Raw genomic sequence first — 19,181 nt, 5'->3', positions numbered from 1 at the left:
TTTTTATTAGCACTGATCACTGTATTGGTGTCACTGGGGATGTCAGTGACACCAAGTCAGTTCCCTCCACAGTCCAGCTATAAGTCACTGATCGCCGCCATTACTAGTAAAAAGTTTATAATTTATACGTATTTTATAAGTATTGGGATTTATTTTTAGTAAAGACATGTAGCAGAATACATTTTGACCAAAATTTATGATGAAATTTGATTTTTTGATTTTTTTACTGGACATGTTTAATAGCAAAAAAATAAAAAATACTGGGTTTTTTTTTACAAAAAACTGAAGGTTTTGCCATGGCCTTTACAATCTCCTGACCTCAACATAATTGAAAATCTATGGATAGACCTTAAAAGAGCAGTGCGTGATAGACAGCCCAGAAATCTCAAAGAACTGGAAGACTTTTGTAAGGAAGAATGGGCAAAGATACCTCAAACAAGAATTGAAAGACTCTTGGCTGGCTACAAAAAGCGTTTACAAGCTGTGATACTTGCCAAAGGGGGCAGTGCATGCTATAAATTCTGCAGGGTGCCCAAACTTTTGCAGACGCCATTTTTTTGTTTTCTGTTATTTTGAAAGTGTAAATGATGGAAATAAAATCTAACTTTTGTTGACATATTATAAGAATGTATAATCTGTAATTTGATGCCTTTTGGAGATTTTTCCATCTTTCCTTGGCTTCTTTATGCACATTAATACAAATTTTTAGCTGGGGTGCCCAAACTTTCGATCCCCACTGTATGTCCATGCCATTTTATGATGCTGAGCTCACCAGTGTGTTCTTCTTTCCTCAGAATGTACCAAACTGTTGATTAGGCCACTCCTAATGTTGCTGCTATCTCTCTGATAGATTTGTTTAGTTTTACAATGGCCTCTTTCACTTACATGGATAGCTCCTTTGAACGCACGATGTAGGTTCACAGCAATAGATTCCAAATGCAAATACCACACTTAGAATCAACTCCAGACATTTTACCTGCATAATTGATGAAGAAATAATGAATAGCCCACACCTGGCCATGAAACAGCTTCTGATTCAATTGTCCAATTACTTTTGGTCCCTTGAAAAAGGGGGGATGGCAACTCTTAATACTTATAACTATAGCGTGAATATATTTTGGTAAATACCTGAAAAAAACTAAAATTGTGCCTGTGTCCAAATATATATATGGACCTAACTGTATGTATATATGTATTTACAGTTGTGTTCAAAATAATAGCAGTCCAACAACACTAACCAGATAAATCACTGTTTTTAGTATAGCTTATATTTCTACATGGCATGTTTCTACAAGGACATGTTGCCTTATGCCGAAGAGGAAATGCCCTTGAAATGGATGTTTTAACAAGGCAACGACCTCAAACACACCAGTAAGCGAGCTTGGTTCCAGACCAACAAGAATAATCACTTGACAGCTACAACGTGGTCATCTAGTTCTGGGAGGACGTCATATAATGTCCTCCAGAACCGTGATTCCCGTGCGCCCCCTTCGAGTTCTGTGATCGTGGTGTCCTTTGGACACAGCTGATCACTTGACATAGTAAAGGGCCAATTACAGCGCTCTTTTGCCATGTGATCAGCTGTGTCCAATGACACAGCTGATCACAATGTAAATACAGTTGCCGGTTATCGGCTACACTTTCCTTGCGCTATCACAACATGAGGAGAGAGGAGAGCCAGTAATCAGCAAGTGCATTCACACATCAGAGGACATCAGTGCAACCCCAAGGGAACTTAAGTGCAGCCCCAAGGAGACATCAGTGCTGCCAGTCAGTGTCCATCAATGCCTCCAGTTATTGTCCATCAGTGCTGCCAGTTAGTGCCCATCAGTACCGCAAGCCAGTGCCCATCAGTGCTTTTATCAGTGACCTTCAGTGCCGCCAATCAGTGCCCACCAGTGCCGCATATCAGTGCAGGCTCATCAGTGCTGCTTTATCAGTACCCATCAGTGCAGCCTATCAGTGCTGCATGTCAGTGCCCATCAGTGCTGCATGTCAGTGCCCATCAGTGCTGCATGTCAGTGCCCATCAGTGCTGCATGTCAGTGCCCATCAGTGCTGCATGTCAGTGCCCATCAGTGCTGCAAGTCAGTTTCCATCAGTGCTGCAAGTCAGTTTCCATCAGTGCTGCAAGTCAGTGCCCATCAGTGCTGCAAGTCAGTGCCCATCAGTGCTGCATGTCAGTGGCTATCAGTGTAGCCTCATCAGCACACATCAGTGAAGGAGACAAATTACCTGTTTGCAAAATTTTATAACAGAAACAAGGGGAAAAAATTTTTTTACAAAAATATTTGGTCTTTTTTCGTTTGTTTAGCAAAAAATAAAAAACCCAGCCGTGAGTAAATACCACCAAAAGAAAGCTCTATATATTTGAAAAAAAAATGATAACATTTAATTTGGGTACAGTGTTGCATGATCGTGCAATAGTAATTCAAAGTGCGACAGCACTGAAAGCTGAAAACTGGCCTGGGCAGGAAGGGGGTGAAAGTGGCCGGTAGGCAAGTAGTTAACGTTATGGAGTGGCTAGCCCAATCCCCAGACCTTAATCCAATAGAAAACTTGTGGGGTGACATCAAAACTGCTGTTTCTCAGGTAAACTGAAGAAAAGCAGAGGAATTGTGGAATGTGGCGCACCTGTCCTGGTCTGGAATACCTGTTCACAGGTGCCAGAAGTTGGTCAACTCTATGCAACACAGATGTGCAGCAGTTCTCAGAAGCAGTGGTTATACAACTAAATCCACATCAACTACCAATCAGTGTAAGATTACTTGCCACAGATACTATATTCAGAAAGGAGGGTTTAAATATTCTCGCTATCTTTAGGAAAGGAATCGTTTCGCACTACTGATAGATATTGTACCTCCTCTAGAAGAGAGCTCTCTAGTTCCTGCAGACACTGTTCCTTCTGCTGCAGCAGAACTTGACCTTTTTCCATTGTGTCATGAATGTCTTTTAGATTGCGAGCCTCCTGTGAGAAAACAACGCATGCATTAGTAACTATGCTTCTCTGTAAACATAGTAGCACATAAATAATGAACACTGTGCTATGGATCATTCCGGTGAGAATGCATTTTGTCCATGAGTAATTAATGTTATGCAGTTTAGAGTTGGCAGAGATATGCAATGTAACTAGTAACATGTCGCTACTATACATAAATACATTGACAATGGACAAGGTGCTTTCTATAGGGATGTAACATAACAATGTTATCAGTGTTAACATGCTGTCCTTTGTAATGATATAGTGTATTTATACCACAGAAAAGAATAAACCACAGATTCCACAATGGACCTTTGTATTAACATAACAATAACAAACATGCTGCTTGATGTAATAATGTAGACTAATAAATAACATGCTGTTCATGCGGCTTACCTACTCCTCTCTTGTTCCATTAGCTGGCCTCTTCCCTCCTTCTTCCTGTGGTGCCTGAAAACTGGCAGATATTTTTTGGGAAGAGGGAGAGGAGACTAGGCCCTAAAAGCCTCCCATAACATAATAGGATGATTTCTAACAGCCTCTTGTCATTTGTGTGTGCTATGTGTGGGATAGGAAAAAAATAAACTAAACTAATAATGGGGGTTTCCTTATTTATAAACAAAGTATATACTGCATACGTATCTAGACACAGGAGAAGATAAAACAATACTCCACTAAAAAAACACTGTCAGGTGATGTCGTGAAAGATGAGAGCTGTTCAGCCAGCTATGATCTGCAATGAAGTGATAGTGACAACTGCACAATCAAATCCAAGTTAATTGTAGAGGTATTACGATCCCAAAATGCAGAGTATGTAACAAGTTGCTGAAAAACAGGATTGAACTTTGGGATCCTAGGAATTAGACAAATGTTGTAGTGAAATGCCCATTGCTTGTCTCATCAAAACTACTAGAGATGATCGAATCGAAGTAGGCGAAGTGGAATTCGTTTCGAATATTAGGAAAATTTCGATTCTTCGGATGCGCGAATCGAAATTTTTCCTAAAATGGCGGCGACATGTGCGGCGACGGAGCGGGGATGTCTGGGAAGGCGCGCAGACAAGGCGCGCTGACCCATAATGCATTCATTCATGACATGTGATCGCATTAGCCAATCAGCAGCCAGCCAGCCAGCACAGTGTAATGGTCGAGCTATAAATAGCGGCCATTTTAGAATTCTCCATTTGCCTCCAGTCATTCAACAGAGGCAGACCTGGCTGTATTGAGGGAGAGAGTTAGGGACACAGAAACGTTACTTAGGGACAGAGAAACGTTAGTTAGGGCCACAGAATCGTTACTTAGGGCCATAGAAACGTTACATAGGGCCACAGAAACGTTTACTTAGGGCCACAGAATCGTTAGTTAGGGCCACAGAAACATTACTTAGGGACACAGAATTGTTACTCAGGGACAGACAGAATTGTTACTGAGGGCCACAGAATTGTTACTGAGGGCCACAGAATCGTTACTTAGGGCCACAGAATCGTTACTTAGGGCCACAGAATCGTTACTTAGGGCCACAGAAACGTTACTTAGGGCCACAGAATTGTTACTTAGGGACAGACACAGAATTGTTACTGAGGGACACAGATTTGTTACTGAGGGCCACAGAATCGTTACTTAGGGCCACAGAATTGTTACTTAGGGACAGACACAGAATTGTTAGTGAGGGACACAGATTTGTTACTGAGGGCCACAGAATCGTTACTTAGGGCCACAGAAACATTACTTAGGGCCACAGAATTGTTACTGAGGGCCACAGAATCGTTACTTAGGGCCACAGAAACGTTACTTAGGGCCACAGAAACGTTACTTAGGGCTACAGAAACGTTACTTAGGGCTACAGAAACGTTACTTAGGGCTACAGAAACGTTACTTAGGGACACAGAAACGTTACTTAGGGCCACAGAAACGTTACTTAGGGCCACAGAAACGTTACTTAGGGCCACAGAATTGTTACTTAGGGACAGACACAGAATTGTTACTGAGGGATACAGAATTGTTACTGAGGGACACAGAACCGTTACTTAGGGCCACAGAAACGTTACTTAGGGCCACAGAAACGTTACTTAGGGCCACAGAAACGTTACTTAGGGCCACAGAAACGTTACTTAGGGCCACAGAAACGTTACTTAGGGCCACAGAATTGTTACTCAGGGACAGACACAGAATTCTTACTCAGGGACAGACACAGAATTGTTACTGAGGGACACAGAATTGTTACTGAGGGACACAGAATTGTTACTGAGGGACACAGAATTGTTACTGAGGGACACAGAATTGTTACTGAGGGCCACAGAATTGTTACTGAGGGCCACAGAACTGTTACTTAGGGCCACAGAAACGTTACTCAGGGACACAGAATTGTTACTCAGGGACAGACACAGAATTGTTACTCAGGGACAGACACAGAATTGTTACTGAGGGACACAGAATTGTTACTGAGGGACACAGAATTGTTACTGAGGGACACAGAACTGTTACTTAGGGCCACAGAAACATTACTCAGGGACACAGAATTGTTAATCAGGGACAGACACAGAATTCTTACTCAGGGACAGACACAGAATTGTTACTCAGGGGCACAGAATTGTTACTGAGGGACACAGAATTGTTACTGAGGGCCACAGAATCGTTACTTAGGGCCACAGAAACGTTACTTAGGGCCACAGAAACGTTACTTAGGGACACAGAATTGTTACTCAGGGACAGACACAGAATTGTTACTCAGGGACACAGAATTGTTACTCAGGGACACAGAATTGTTACTGAGGGACACAGAATTGTTACTGAGGGACACAGAATTGTTACTCAGGGACACAGAATTGTTACTCAGGGACAGACACAGAATTTTTACTCAGGGACAGACACAGAATTGTTACTGAGGGACACAGTAACAATTCTGTGTCCCTCAGTAACAATTCTGTGTCCCTCAGTAACAATTCTGTGTCCCTCAGTAACAATTCTGTGTCTGTCCCTGAGTAACAATTCTGTGTCTGTCCCTGAGTAACAATTCTGTGTCCCTCAGTAACAGTTCTGTGGCCCTCAGTAACAATTCTGTGTCCCTCAGTAACAATTCTGTGTCCCTCAGTAACAATTCTGAGGGCCACAGAACTGTTACTTAGGGCCACAGAAACGTTACTCAGGGACACAGAATTGTTACTCAGGGACAGACACAGAATTGTTACTCAGGGACACAGAATCGTTGAATTAAAGAGTATGTCAGACAACATGCAGAGGAGTGGCAGAGGAGGCAATGTTTTAGGAGCGAGCAGACGTGGCAGCAGAGGAAGGGGTCGAGGCAGCACTATTCGCAGCCAGAGGCCAGTGCTCCCGGTGTCTTCCAGTACAGTGAGGAAGAGCTAACAGAGGGCGGTCAGGAACGGGGGGAGACATCCGCCTCTTCAGCAGCCAGGCGAAGAAGTAGTGGCGAGGAGAGTGGCTCGGTAGCCGGTCTAGAGACAGGTCTGTCTCCTGACCCACACGCAGCCGAGGGGGCTAGTAGTGAGGCGGAGACTCTAATTGATGATGATGAGGCTGATCGCACTTGGCAGCCTCGTCGTCATCAGGCTATTGCTTCCGCATCATCAGGAGAAGAGGGGGGCAGCTTGGCAGCGAGCAAAACAGTCGGTGGGTTGTCTCCATCGCCACACTCTGCCATGTGCCACTTTCAGGTCTTCTCACACACTGCTGGTGTGTACCATTTTTTGACATAGGGTGCTGGCAGATTACGGGCCTCCCATAGCTGCTGCCAGGCCCCTAATCTGCCATGGGCCCCTGTACCGCCTCCTCATGCTGCTGCCAGGTCCACAGTGTCTCATGCCATGTGCCACTTTCAGGTCTCCTCACACTGCTGGTGTGTTCCATTTTTTGTCATAGGGTGCTGGCAGATTACGGGCCTCCCATAGCTGCTGCCAGGCCCCTAATCTGCCATGGGCCCCTATACCGCCTCCTCATGCTGCTGCGAAGTCCAGAGTCTCTCATGGGTCCCTGTACGGCCTCCCATTGCTGCTGTCTCCATCGCCACACTCTGCCATGTGCCACTTTCAGGTCTCCTCACACACTGCTGGTGTGTTCAATTTTTTTGACATAGGGTGCTGGCAGAATACGGGCCTCCCATAGCTGCTGCCAGGCCCCTAATCTGCCATGGGCCCCTATAGCGCCTCCTCATGCTGCTGCCAGGTCCAGAGTCTCTCATGGGTCCCTGTACGGCCTCCCATTGCTGCTGTCTCCATCGCCACACTCTGCCATGTGCCACTTTCAGGTCTCCTCACACTGCTGGTGTGTTCCATTTTTTGTCATAGGGTGCTGGCAGATTACGGGCCTCCCATAGCTGCTGCCAGGCCCCTAATCTGCCATGGGCCCCTGAACCGCCTCCTCATGCTGCTGCCAGGTCCACAGTGTCTCATGCCATGTGCCACTTTCAGGTCTCCTCACACACTGCTGGTGTGTTCCATTTTTTGTCATAGGGTGCTGGCAGATTACGGGCCTCCCATAGCTGCTGCCAGGCCCCTAATCAGCCATGGGCCCCTATACCGCCTCCTCATGCTGCTGCGAAGTCCAGAGTCTCTCATGGGTCCCTGTACGGCCTCCCATTGCTGCTGTCTCCATCGCCACACTCTGCCATGTGCCACTTTCAGGTCTCCTCACACACTGCTGGTGTGTTCCATTTTTTGACATAGGGTGCTGGCAGATTACGGGCCTCCCATAGCTGCTGCCAGGCCCCTAATCTGCCATGGGCCCCTGTACCGCCTCCTCATGCTGCTGCCAGGTCCACAGTGTCTCATGCCATGTGCCACTTTCAGGTCTCCTCACACACTGCTGGTGTGTTCCATTTTTTGTCATAGGGTGCTGGCAGATTACGGGCCTCCCATAGCTGCTGCCAGGCCCCTAATCTGCCATGGGCCCCTATACCGCCTCCTCATGCTGCTGCGAAGTCCAGAGTCTCTCATGGGTCCCTGTACGGCCTCCCATTGCTGCTGTCTCCATCGCCACACTGTGCCATGTGCCACTTTCAGGTCTCCTCACACACTGCTGGTGTGTTCCATTTTTTGACATAGGGTGCTGGCAGATTACGGGCCTCCCATAGCTGCTGCCAGGCCCCTTGTCAGGGCTCCCAGGTATGACCAGAGATGTGTGACTGATGCAGGGAAACGCAGACTTCAGAAATGTGATAAATAATATAATTTATTAACACTAACCATACAAACATAAACGCAGGGCAATACTAAACATAATACAGTGCAAACAAACCAAACCAACCACCCACAGATAACAGTACATACAAGCAAGCGTCGTCAGGCAGGCCGGGTCAATATCAATTGGGCAGGTAGGTACGGGGGGAGCAAGCAGAGAATGGTCGGGGTCACAGGCCAGGTTCAGCAGGTAGCAAGCAGCGAGGTACAGAGGGTCAGACAGAGGGGTGGTCAGGGTCACAAGCCAGGATCAGAGCAGGAGAAGTCAGCAGCAGTTCAGATCAGGGTCAGCAAAGGAACAGAAACAGGATGCAGGACAGATACAGGGCCCAGGACAAACACAACACCAAGGCAGAGTCTGCAAGTCTGGCCATCCCTTAAATACCCCAGTATCATCAGTTCCAGGTGTTAGCTGGCTGAAAGGTTGAGTCTCTGATTGCTGGGAGCACCCGCTGGCCAGCCCTGGTACTGCAGATCAAAAGGCAGGTGAGTCCCACCATTGCTGGCCAGTCCATTCCTAACAGTACCCCCCCCTCAAGGAGCGGCCTCAGGACGCTCCAAACAGTCCTAGCTGGGCAAAATGTTCCACCGCCCGGGTCTGGCAACTGGCGGGATAGCAAAGACTGGCACACCGGGCAGGACTCCGGGCAGCGGCACACCGGGCTGGACTCCGGGCAGCGGCACATCGAGCAGAGGCACTCCGGGCAGAGGCACACCGGGCAGAGGCACATCGGGCAGGACTCCGGGCAGAGGCACATCGGGCAGAGGCACATCGGGCAGGACTCCGGGCAGAGGCACACCGGGCAGAGGCACATCGGGCAGGACTCCGGGCAGAGGCACATCGGGCAGGACTCCGGGCAGAGGCACATCGGGCAGGACTCCGGGCAGAGGCACATCGGGCAGGACTCCGGGCAGAGGCACATCGGATTACCAGGCGAAGCAGCAGGCAGCGGGCCACCAGGCGGAGCAGCAGGCACCGGGCCCCCGGGCGGGGCAGCAGGCACCGGGCCCCCGGGCGGGGCAGCAGGCACCGGGCCCCCGGGCGGGGCAGCAGGCACCGGGCCCCCGGGCGGAGCAGCAGGCACCGGGCCCCCGGGCGGGGCGACAGGCATCGGGCCCCCGGGCGGGGCGACAGGCACCGGGCCCCCGGGCGGGGCGACAGGCACCGGGCCCCCGGGCGGGGCGACAGGCACCGGGCCCCCGGGCGGAGCAGCAGGCACCGGGCCCCCGGGCGGGGCGACAGGCATCGTGCCCCCAGGCGGGGCGACAGGCATCGTGCCCCCAGGCGGGGCGACAGGCATCGTGCCCCCAGGCGGGGCGACAGGCATCGTGCCCCCAGGCGGAGCGGCGGGCGCCGGACCCCCAGGCGGAGCGACAGGTCTCGGGCCCTCAGGCGGAGTGGCGGGCGCCGGACCCCCAGGAGGAGCGACAGGTCTCGGGCCCTCAGGCGGAGCGGCGGGCGCCGGACCCCCAGATGGAGCGACAGGTCTCGGGCCCTCAGGCGGAGCGGCGGGCGCCGGACCCCCAGGTGGAGCGACAGGTCTCGGGCCCTCAGGCGGAGCGGCGGGCGCTGGACCCCCAGGTGGAGCGACAGGTCTCGGGCCCTCAGGCGGAGCGGCGGGCGCCGGACCCCCAGGAGGAGCGACAGGTCTCGGGCCCTCAGGCGGAGCGGCGGGCGCCGGACCCCCAGATGGAGCGACAGGTCTCGGGCCCTCAGGCGGAGCGGCGGGCGCCGGACCCCCAGGTGGAGCGACAGGTCTCGGGCCCTCAGGCAGAGCGACAGGTCTCGGGCCCCCAGGCGGGGCGGCGGGCGCCGGATCCCCAGGCGGAGCGGCGGGCGCTGGACCCCCGAGCGGAGCAACAGGTCTCGGGCCCCCAGGCGGAGCGGCGGGCACCGAGTCACCAGGCACGACAGTGGGCTCCGAGTCAACTGGTATGACCGCAGGCACTGGGTCAGACATTGTATGGTCTGGCTGGACAGCGGGCATCGGGTCACCAGGCATCAGGTCATTTGGCTCGACAGCGGGCACCGCGTCATCTGGCAAGGCAGTGGGCTCCGAGTCAACTGGTATGACCGCGGGCACTGGGTCAGACATTGGATCGTCTGACCGGACAGCGGGCATCGGGTCACCAGGCATCAGGTCATTTGGCTCGACCGCGGGCACAGCGTCATCTGGCAAGGCAGTGGGCTCCGAGTCAACTGGTATGACCGCAGGCACTGGGTCAGACATTGTACGGTCTGGCTGGACAGCGGGCATCGGGTCACCAGGCATCAGGTCATTTGGCTCGACAGCGGGCACCGCGTCATCTGGCAAGGCAGTGGGCTCCAAGTCAACTGGTATGACCGCGGGCACTGGGTCAGACATTGGATCGTCTGACTGGACAGCGGGCACTGGGTCACCAGGCATCAGGTCATTTGGCTCGACAGCGGGCACCGCGTCATCCGGCAAGGCAGTGGGCTCCGAGTCAACTGGTATGACCGCGGGCACTGGGTCAGACATTGGATCGTCTGACTGGACAGCGGGCACTGGGTCACCAGGCATCAGGTAATTTGGCTCGACGGCGGGCACCGCGTCATCTGGCAAGGCAGTGGGCTCCGAGTCAACAGGCACGACAGTGAGCACCGGGGCATCAGGTACCGGATTGTCTGGCTCGACAGCGGGCATCGGGTCACCAGGTATGACAGCGGGCACTGGGTCACCAGGCATCAGGTCATTTGGCTTGTCAGCGGGCACCGCGTCATCTGGCAAGGCAGTGGGCACCGGGTCACCAGGCATTGGATCGTCTGGCTCGACAGCGGGCATCGGGTCACCAGGTATGACAGCGGGCACTGGGTCACCAGGCATCAGGTCATTTGGCTTGCCAGCGGGCACCGCGTCATCTGGCAAGGCAGTGGGCACCGGGTCACCAGGTATGACAGCGGGCTCTGAGTCAATTGGCACGACAGCGGGCACTGGATCAGGTACCGGATCATCTGGATCAACAGCGGGCATCGAGTCAACTGGCCTAATAGGATCGTCGGGCTGGATCAGTTCATCATGCTGAGTAGCGGCATCAGGCTGAATGCAGGCATCAGGCTGAGGAGAGGCTTCAGGCTGAGGAGAGGCTTCAGGCTGAGGAGAGGCATCCGGCTGAAGAGAGGCATCCGGCTGAAGAGAGGCATCAGGCCTAGTAGAGGCTTCAGGCTGAGTAGAGGCTTCAGGCCGAGTCACGGAAGGCAGGCTCACCGGTTTGGATACTGGCAGGATGGTATTGGTTGGAAAGAATTTTCGCTTTTTTCTGGTTTTAACTACTGGAGCACTGCAAGTAAACGCAGGTCTGCAAACGAATGGAGCAGCTGGAGACAGAGAAAAACTGGAGGATGGAACAGGAGAGGGAGCAGTTGCTACAGAGGGCTCTTTTACAGGGTTAAAGGCAGGATAGGTGCAGCGAGTGGGAACAGGGTACTGACATGCGGTAGATAGCAGGGCAGGAGGAGCTGGTGGGAATACAGGAGTAGAGTTAGAAGCAGGACTGGGTCTTTGTAAGCTGACTGAGGCTGGGTGCAACAAATCTGTCCATGTCTGCAGTAGGGGTTGAACAAAGCTGAGCTTACACAAAGTCTGTCTGGTCAATGACTGCACTGCGTTGATACAATCTCTTAGTGTCTGTGGTGAACATGTGGAGTAACGCTCCAAAAGGTAACCCACATCATCCTCTAATAACCACACCAGGGACTCTACCTGGTCTGCACTAAATGGTGGCAAAAATTCATCCCTGCATTCGGGGGAACCAGATGAAACCAACTCTGCACAAACCTCAATCAATGGCTGCACCTCAGAGAACACTGTGCCCTGATCTACTAGAACATGAGCGAGCCGTATACATTCTAGCAATTCATCCCGGGTATACTCCTTCAGAGTTTGATAAGCATACTCCCTGTCATCAAACACTAGCAGATATAAATACTCAACCTCATCAAGATCCATCCTTCCCATCAACAAGCCAAGATGGCTTCCCTGTGCAGCCACTTCTGGTCAGGATTGGCCTTGGTGTAATGTCAGGGCTCCCAGGTATGACCAGAGATGTGTGACTGATGCAGGGAAACGCAGACTTCAGAAATGTGATAAATAATATAATTTATTAACACTAACCATACAAACATAAACGCAGGGCAATACTAAACATAATACAGTGCAAACAAACCAAACCAACCACCCACAGATAACAGTACATACAAGCAAGCGTCGTCAGGCAGGCCGGGTCAATATCAATTGGGCAGGTAGGTACGGGGGGAGCAAGCAGAGAATGGTCGGGGTCACAGGCCAGGTTCAGCAGGTAGCAAGCAGCGAGGTACAGAGGGTCAGACAGAGGGGTGGTCAGGGTCACAAGCCAGGATCAGAGCAGGAGAAGTCAGCAGCAGTTCAGATCAGGGTCAGCAAAGGAACAGAAACAGGATGCAGGACAGATACAGGGCCCAGGACAAACACAACACCAAGGCAGAGTCTGCAAGTCTGGCCATCCCTTAAATACCCCAGTATCATCAGTTCCAGGTGTTAGCTGGCTGAAAGGTTGAGTCTCTGATTGCTGGGAGCACCCGCTGGCCAGCCCTGGTACTGCAGATCAAAAGGCAGGTGAGTCCCACCATTGCTGGCCAGTCCATTCCTAACACCCCTAATCTGCCATGGGCCCCTGAACCGCCTCCTCATGCTGCTGCCAGGTCCACAGTGTCTCATGCCATGTGCCACTTTCAGGTCTCCTCACACACTGCTGGTGTGTTCCATTTTTTGTCATAGGGTGCTGGCAGATTACGGGCCTCCCATAGCTGCTGCCAGGCCCCTAATCTGCCATGGGCCCCTATACCGCCTCCTCATGCTGCTGCGAAGTCCAGAGTCTCTCATGGGTCCCTGTACGGCCTCCCATTGCTGCTGTCTCCATCGCCACACTCTGCCATGTGCCACTTTCAGGTCTCCTCACACACTGCTGGTGTGTTCCATTTTTTGACATAGGGTGCTGGCAGATTACGGGCCTCCCATAGCTGCTGCCAGGCCCCTAATCTGCCATGGGCCCCTATAGCGCCTCCTCATGCTGCTGCCAGGTCCAGAGTGTCTCATGGGTCCCTGTACGGCCTCCCATTGCTGCTGTCTCCATCGCCACACTCTGCCATGTGCCACTTTCAGGTCTCCTCACACACTGCTGGTGTGTTCAATTTTTTTGACATAGGGTGCTGGCAGAATACGGGCCTCCCATAGCTGCTGCCAGGCCCCTAATCTGCCATGGGCCCCTATAGCGCCTCCTCATGCTGCTGCCAGGTCCAGAGTGTCTCATGGGTCCCTGTACGGCCTCCCATTGCTGCTGTCTCCATCGCCACACTCTGCCATGTGCCACTTTCAGGTCTCCTCACACTGCTGGTGTGTTCCATTTTTTGTCATAGGGTGCTGGCAGATTACAGGCCTCCCATAGCTGCTGCCAGGCCCCTAATCTGCCATGGGCCCCTGAACCGCCTCCTCAAGCTGCTGCCAGGTCCACAGTGTCTCATGCCATGTGCCACTTTCAGGTCTCCTCACACACTGCTGGTGTGTTCCATTTTTTGTCATAGGGTGCTGGCAGATTACGGGCCTCCCATAGCTGCTGCCAGGCCCCTAATCTGCCATGGGCCCCTATACCGCCTCCTCATGCTGCTGCGAAGTCCAGAGTCTCTCATGGGTCCCTGTACGGCCTCCCATTGCTGCTGTCTCCATCGCCACACTCTGCCATGTGCCACTTTCAGGTCTCCTCACACACTGCTGGTGTGTTCCATTTTTTGACATAGGGTGCTGGCAGATTACGGGCCTCCCATAGCTGCTGCCAGGCCCCTAATCTGCCATGGGCCCCTGTACCGCCTCCTCATGCTGCTGCCAGGTCCACAGTGTCTCATGCCATGTGCCACTTTCAGGTCTCCTCACACTGCTGGTGTGTTGAATTTTTTGACATAGGGTGCTGGCAGATTACGGGCCTCCCATAGCTGCTGCCAGGCCCCTAATCTGCCATGGGCCCCTATACCGCCTCCTCATGCTGCTGCCAAGTCCAGAGTCTGTCATGGGTCCCTGTACGGCCTCCCATTGCTGCTGTCTCCATCGCCACACTCTGCCATGTGCCACTTTCAGGTCTCCTCACACTGCTGGTGTGTTGAATTTTTTTACATAGGGTGCTGGCAGATTACGGGCCTCCCATAGCTGCTGCCAGGCCCCTAATCTGCCATGGGCCCCTATACCGCCTCCTCATACTGCTGCCAAGTCCAGAGTCTGTCATGGGTCCCTGTACGGCCTCCCATTGCTGCTGTCTCCATCGCCACACTCTGCCATGTGCCACTTTCAGGTCTCCTCACACTGCTGGTGTGTTGAATTTTTTGACATTGGGTGCTGGCAGATTACGGGCCTCCCATAGCTGCTGCCAGGCCCCTAATCTGCCATGGGCCCCTGTACCGCCTCCTCATGCTGCTGCCAGGTCCACAGTGTCTCATGCCATGTGCCACTTTCAGGTCTCCTCACACTGCTGGTGTGTTCAATTTTTTGACATAGGGTGCTGGCAGATTACGGGCCTCCTATAGCTGCTGCCAGGCCCCTAATCTGCCATGGGCCCCTATACCGCCTCCTCATGCTGCTGCCAGGTCCAGAGTCTCTCATGGGTCCCTGTACGGCCTCCCATTGCTGCTGTCTCCATCGCCACACTCTGCCATGTGCCACTTTCAGGTCTCCTCACACACTGCTGGTGTGTTGAATTTTTTGACATAGGGTGCTGGCAGATTACGGGCCTCCCATTGCTGCTGCCAGGCCCGTAATCTGCCATGGGCCCCCGTACCGACTCCTCATGCTGTGACGTTGCAACAAGGTGGAATTCAACCCTACATATGTTAGACCGCCTTTACGAACAGCAAAAGGCCATCACAGATTTCCTGATGTTAAAAGCGGATAAAGGTACTCCCCTGTGTAACTTAGATGTCAGCCATTGGCAGCTCATGCGTGACACCTGCGCTTGCTCAGGCCCTTTGAGGAGGCCACGGTATTCGTGAGTCGGCAGGACTATGGGATGAACGACGTCATTCCTCTGTTGCACGTCCTGGAACAAATGCTGTTAACAATGGCTGGTCAGGGTGCGGTAGACGTGGCGCACAGATCTCAACGCCACATGACCCCTGTGGGGGCAGGACAGGAAGAAGAGGAGGAGGTAGAGGAGGACATTGGTGCTCAGGAATTATTGAGTGAAATGGGTGGTTTTTCCACTCAGCGGACAGGAGTGGAGGAGCAGGAGCATCTGGTAGAGGAGGAGGAAGAGGAGACAGAGGACCCAGACGCACCGTGGCAGTATGCTGTGGAGATGGAGGCAGGGAGTCCCTCGCATTCCTTGGCACAAATGGCCCATAGCATGCTCGCTTGCTTGCGTACCGACAGCCGAATAATAACCATCAGACAGAGGGATGACTTTTGGCTGTCCACCTTGTTGGACCCTCGCTACCGTTCAAAAATGGTGGCCTTTTTCACACCTGCTGAGAGGGAGGCCAAAATAACATACTATAAAAACCACCTATGTAGTCAGCTGGTCTCTGCCTGTCTGCGCCAACGTCCATCCTCAGACACTGTGGGCCCTGTGCGCTCGCGTTCCGCTGCCATGGCAGCAGGGGAGGGGTGGGGTGGTAGGAGCAGTGGCAGCTCCACCAGCAGCAGCTGCCTCAGTCTGCAGTCGATGATGAGTAGCTTTCTTCACCAGCGCAGTGAGGAAACTACTAACCAGCCGCAGCAGCAGCAGCAGGTGGACCTGGAGCAGGACCTCAAACAACAGGCTTAGGCCTACTTGGACAGCACCCTGCCAACCGAGGTAGACAATCCCCTTGACTACTGGGCAACGAAACTTGACCTTTGGCCCCAACTAGCTGAATTTGCCCTTGAAAGGCTGTCATGCCCGGCCAGTAGCGTGGCATCGGAGCGCGTGTTTAGTGCGGCAGGAGGTATTGCAACTCCGCGGAGGACACGACTGTCCACCCAAAGTGTGGAGAGACTCACGTTTGTGAAAATGAATCAGGCGTGGATTAGTCTGGATTTCAAACCACCAGTTCCTGACACAACTGACTAAATCCGCCATGAATCATGCCCCAAACATGTGCCACTTTCAGGTCTCCTCACACTGCTGGTGTGTTCCATTTTTTGTCATAGGGTGCTGGCAGATTACGGGCCTCCCATAGCTGCTGCCAGGCCCCTAATCTGCCATGGGCCCCTATACCGCCTCCTCATGCTGCTGCCAAGTCCAGAGTCTGTCATGGGTCCTTGTACGGCCTCCCATTGCTGCTGTCTCCATCGCTAAACTCTGCCATGTGCCACTTTCAGGTCTCCTCACACTGCTGGTGGGTTCCATTTTTTGTCATAGGGTGCTGGCAGATTACGGGCCTCCCATAGCTGCTGCCAGGCCCCTAATCTGCCATGGGCCCCTATACCGCCTCCTCATGCTGCTGCCAGGTCCAGAGTCTCTCATGGGTCCCTGTACGGCCTCCCATTGCTGCTGTCTCCATCGCCACACTCTGCCATGTGCCACTTTCAGGTCTCCTCACACTGCTGGTGGGTTCCATTTTTTGTCATAGGGTGCTGGCAGATTACGGGCCTCCCATAGCTGCTGCCAGGCCCCTAATCTGCCATGGGCCCCCGTACCGACTCCTCATGCTGCTGCCAGGCCCGTAATCTGTCATGGGCCCCTGTTGTCGCTTGTTGGCATATTCCGCTCGTTCAGATGCTCCTTCTCCTGCTACTCCTCTTCACGGATTCCGTCAGCAGTCTTTCTTGGAATCCGTTTCCAAGAGACAACAGTTTGCGAGCACGCACCCGACGGTGCAGAAGCTGAACGTCCTCCTGTCCAAGTTGCTGCTGCCAGGCTCGTAATCTGTCATGCGCCCCTGTACCGCCTCCTCATGCTGCTGCCAGGTCCAGAGTGTGTCATGGGTCCCTGTACGGCCTCCCATTGCTGCTGCCAGGCCTGTAATCTGCCATGGGCCCCCGTACCAACTCCTCATGCTGCTGCCAGGCCCGTAATCTGTCATGGGCCCCTGTACCGCCTCCTCATGCTGCTTCCAGGTCCAGAGTGTGTCATGGGTCCCTGTACGGCCTCCCATTGCTGCTGTCTCCATCGCCACACTCTGCCATGTGCCACTTTCAGGTCTCCTCACACTGCTGGTGGTTTCCATTTTTGTCATAGGGTGCTGTATGGCCTCCCATTGCTGCTGCCTCCACCGCCACACTGTGGCTCCACACTCTGGTTTTGGCCCCGTGACTGCCCAAATGAGTGAAGTGTGTGGTGATTCTAAGATCGACGGCACTCATCTGCATGTCATACTGACTGTCAGTATTATTTCTCTTCCCCAGCAGACTCCAAGGGCATTTAAATTAAAGGTACAGTGTTCTGCACTAATATAAAGTCTCTCTGAAGCCTAGAAACACCCTTTTATAAGTTAAATTCGCAGCGAATATATTCGACTCGAATCGAAATTTTTCCACAAATTCGCCGAATCAGTCGAATCGAATTTTTGAATACTTTGCTCATCTCTAAAAACTACCCTTGTGCTGAGTGTATTTTTCATTAAAAGGGAAACTATAATGGTTTTGGGTCAATTTCATTGTAAATAACCACTGCTTCCCAGAGCACTATGTGTAAGCTAAATAAGCCAAAAAAATGTACATCTGACTGGCCTGCCTCTGGCTAATATAAGGCTGTCTACTGAAGCAGGAGATGTTCATGAGACTGCCTCATAGAAGTCTATGGGGGTCAACAGTGCATGCACAGACAGCAAGACGTAGATTCAAACTTGTCTGATGCAGATGTTTTTGGTGGGTCTCTGCTGCAAAACCTGAAAAGCATGCAGTTCAGTTGGGGAAGGATGGGTATTTAAACTGTAACTTTACCTTAGAGTTTAAGCTCCACTCATCCTCCCTCTCAACCCCCCTCCCCCACTCCACTCTGTAACATTGTTTTTTTTTGTTCTGGGAGCGTGTACCTTTTACCAACAGGCACCAACTGCCACTTCCATATCTCTTGCCTAAGTGAGAATTTCTACGTTTGGCTCACCCCCTCCTTGCAACCTCCTGGGACATCAGTTCTTATTACTGTGTGCCCGCAGCCGGATGCTTCTGTCCACCAACAACCGCTGTTAGGGAGATATTCTTACCAATAACCCACAAATGAAATAGTACCTTCTTTCCACTAACCACCAATGTAAGAAGCATTGTTCCTCCCATGGAACATAGGTGAATGGCACCTCTCTCACCAACTTGTAATTTAAAGATGCCCATCTCCAAATGACCAATGTAAGGGGGCACCCCTAGCACTGGCCACCAATGTAAGGAGGAACTTCTCCACTGACCAGCAAAGCAAGAGAAGCTTTCTGCAGTTCTTCTCTAGCTATTATTAGAGTTCTTTGTCATTAAAATTGTGATTAGGTTTGTCTTTCTTTCTAATGTTTTTTCTCAGCACATCTCCAGGCACCTAATCATGCACCTCTCATTATCTCAGGCCAATGCAAAATGATCCCTAACGGCTGCATCTCCATATCCTTTTGCTGAATGACTCTTCTGCTTGTGCAAAGTACTGTTCTCACCTAACCTGCACACCAGCTATCCAAAGCAATCTTTCCACCCACTATGACCATCAAAACGATCTTCTTGAATGTGAGAGGCCTCATAGCCCTGACAAACAGAGAGCATTACAATGGAAAAAGATTGTTTCTGAAAGGGAACATTGTTTTTTTTGACAAGAGACACACTTCGCGAAACAGAAAATTCCCAAACTGTGCCTTAAGACCCTTTCCCACATCTTCATGGTGATACAAAAAAAAAAACAAAAAACAAGCAGGGGTGCTGATTGCTAATAATAAGGGTCTCCAAACTTTCTAAACAAAAACCAATATACTGTCCTTCAGATTTTAGGGGGGACAGACCGTGGCCAGTGGGAATAGACAATGTCACATGTTTTGTGGTCAACAGGAGCAAAAAAATTACGTTGTGCCTGTGGG

At 51.9% G+C, this 19,181-nt stretch overlaps 1 protein-coding gene across 3 annotated transcripts in view; it reads right to left on the bottom strand.

The window, feature by feature from the left end:
* Nucleotides 1-19,181, bottom strand: part of CEP164 (centrosomal protein 164) — a 157,025-nt gene that overhangs the window by 36,075 nt on the left and 101,769 nt on the right. For all 3 annotated transcript variants that reach the window (XM_089678613.1, XM_089678614.1, XM_089678615.1), the window contains one exon: nucleotides 2,860-2,967. In XM_089678613.1, the coding sequence (XP_089534739.1) occupies nucleotides 2,860-2,967 (108 nt within the window). The remainder of the gene's footprint in view (nucleotides 1-2,859; nucleotides 2,968-19,181) is intronic.

The sequence above is a fragment of the Staurois parvus genome, unplaced genomic scaffold (genome assembly GCF_062004578.1).
Source record: "Staurois parvus isolate SC_StPar_1 unplaced genomic scaffold, SC_StPar_1.0 ptg000207l, whole genome shotgun sequence".
NCBI lineage: Eukaryota > Metazoa > Chordata > Amphibia > Anura > Ranidae > Staurois > Staurois parvus.
This window is presented reverse-complemented; position numbering and strand designations above follow the sequence as displayed.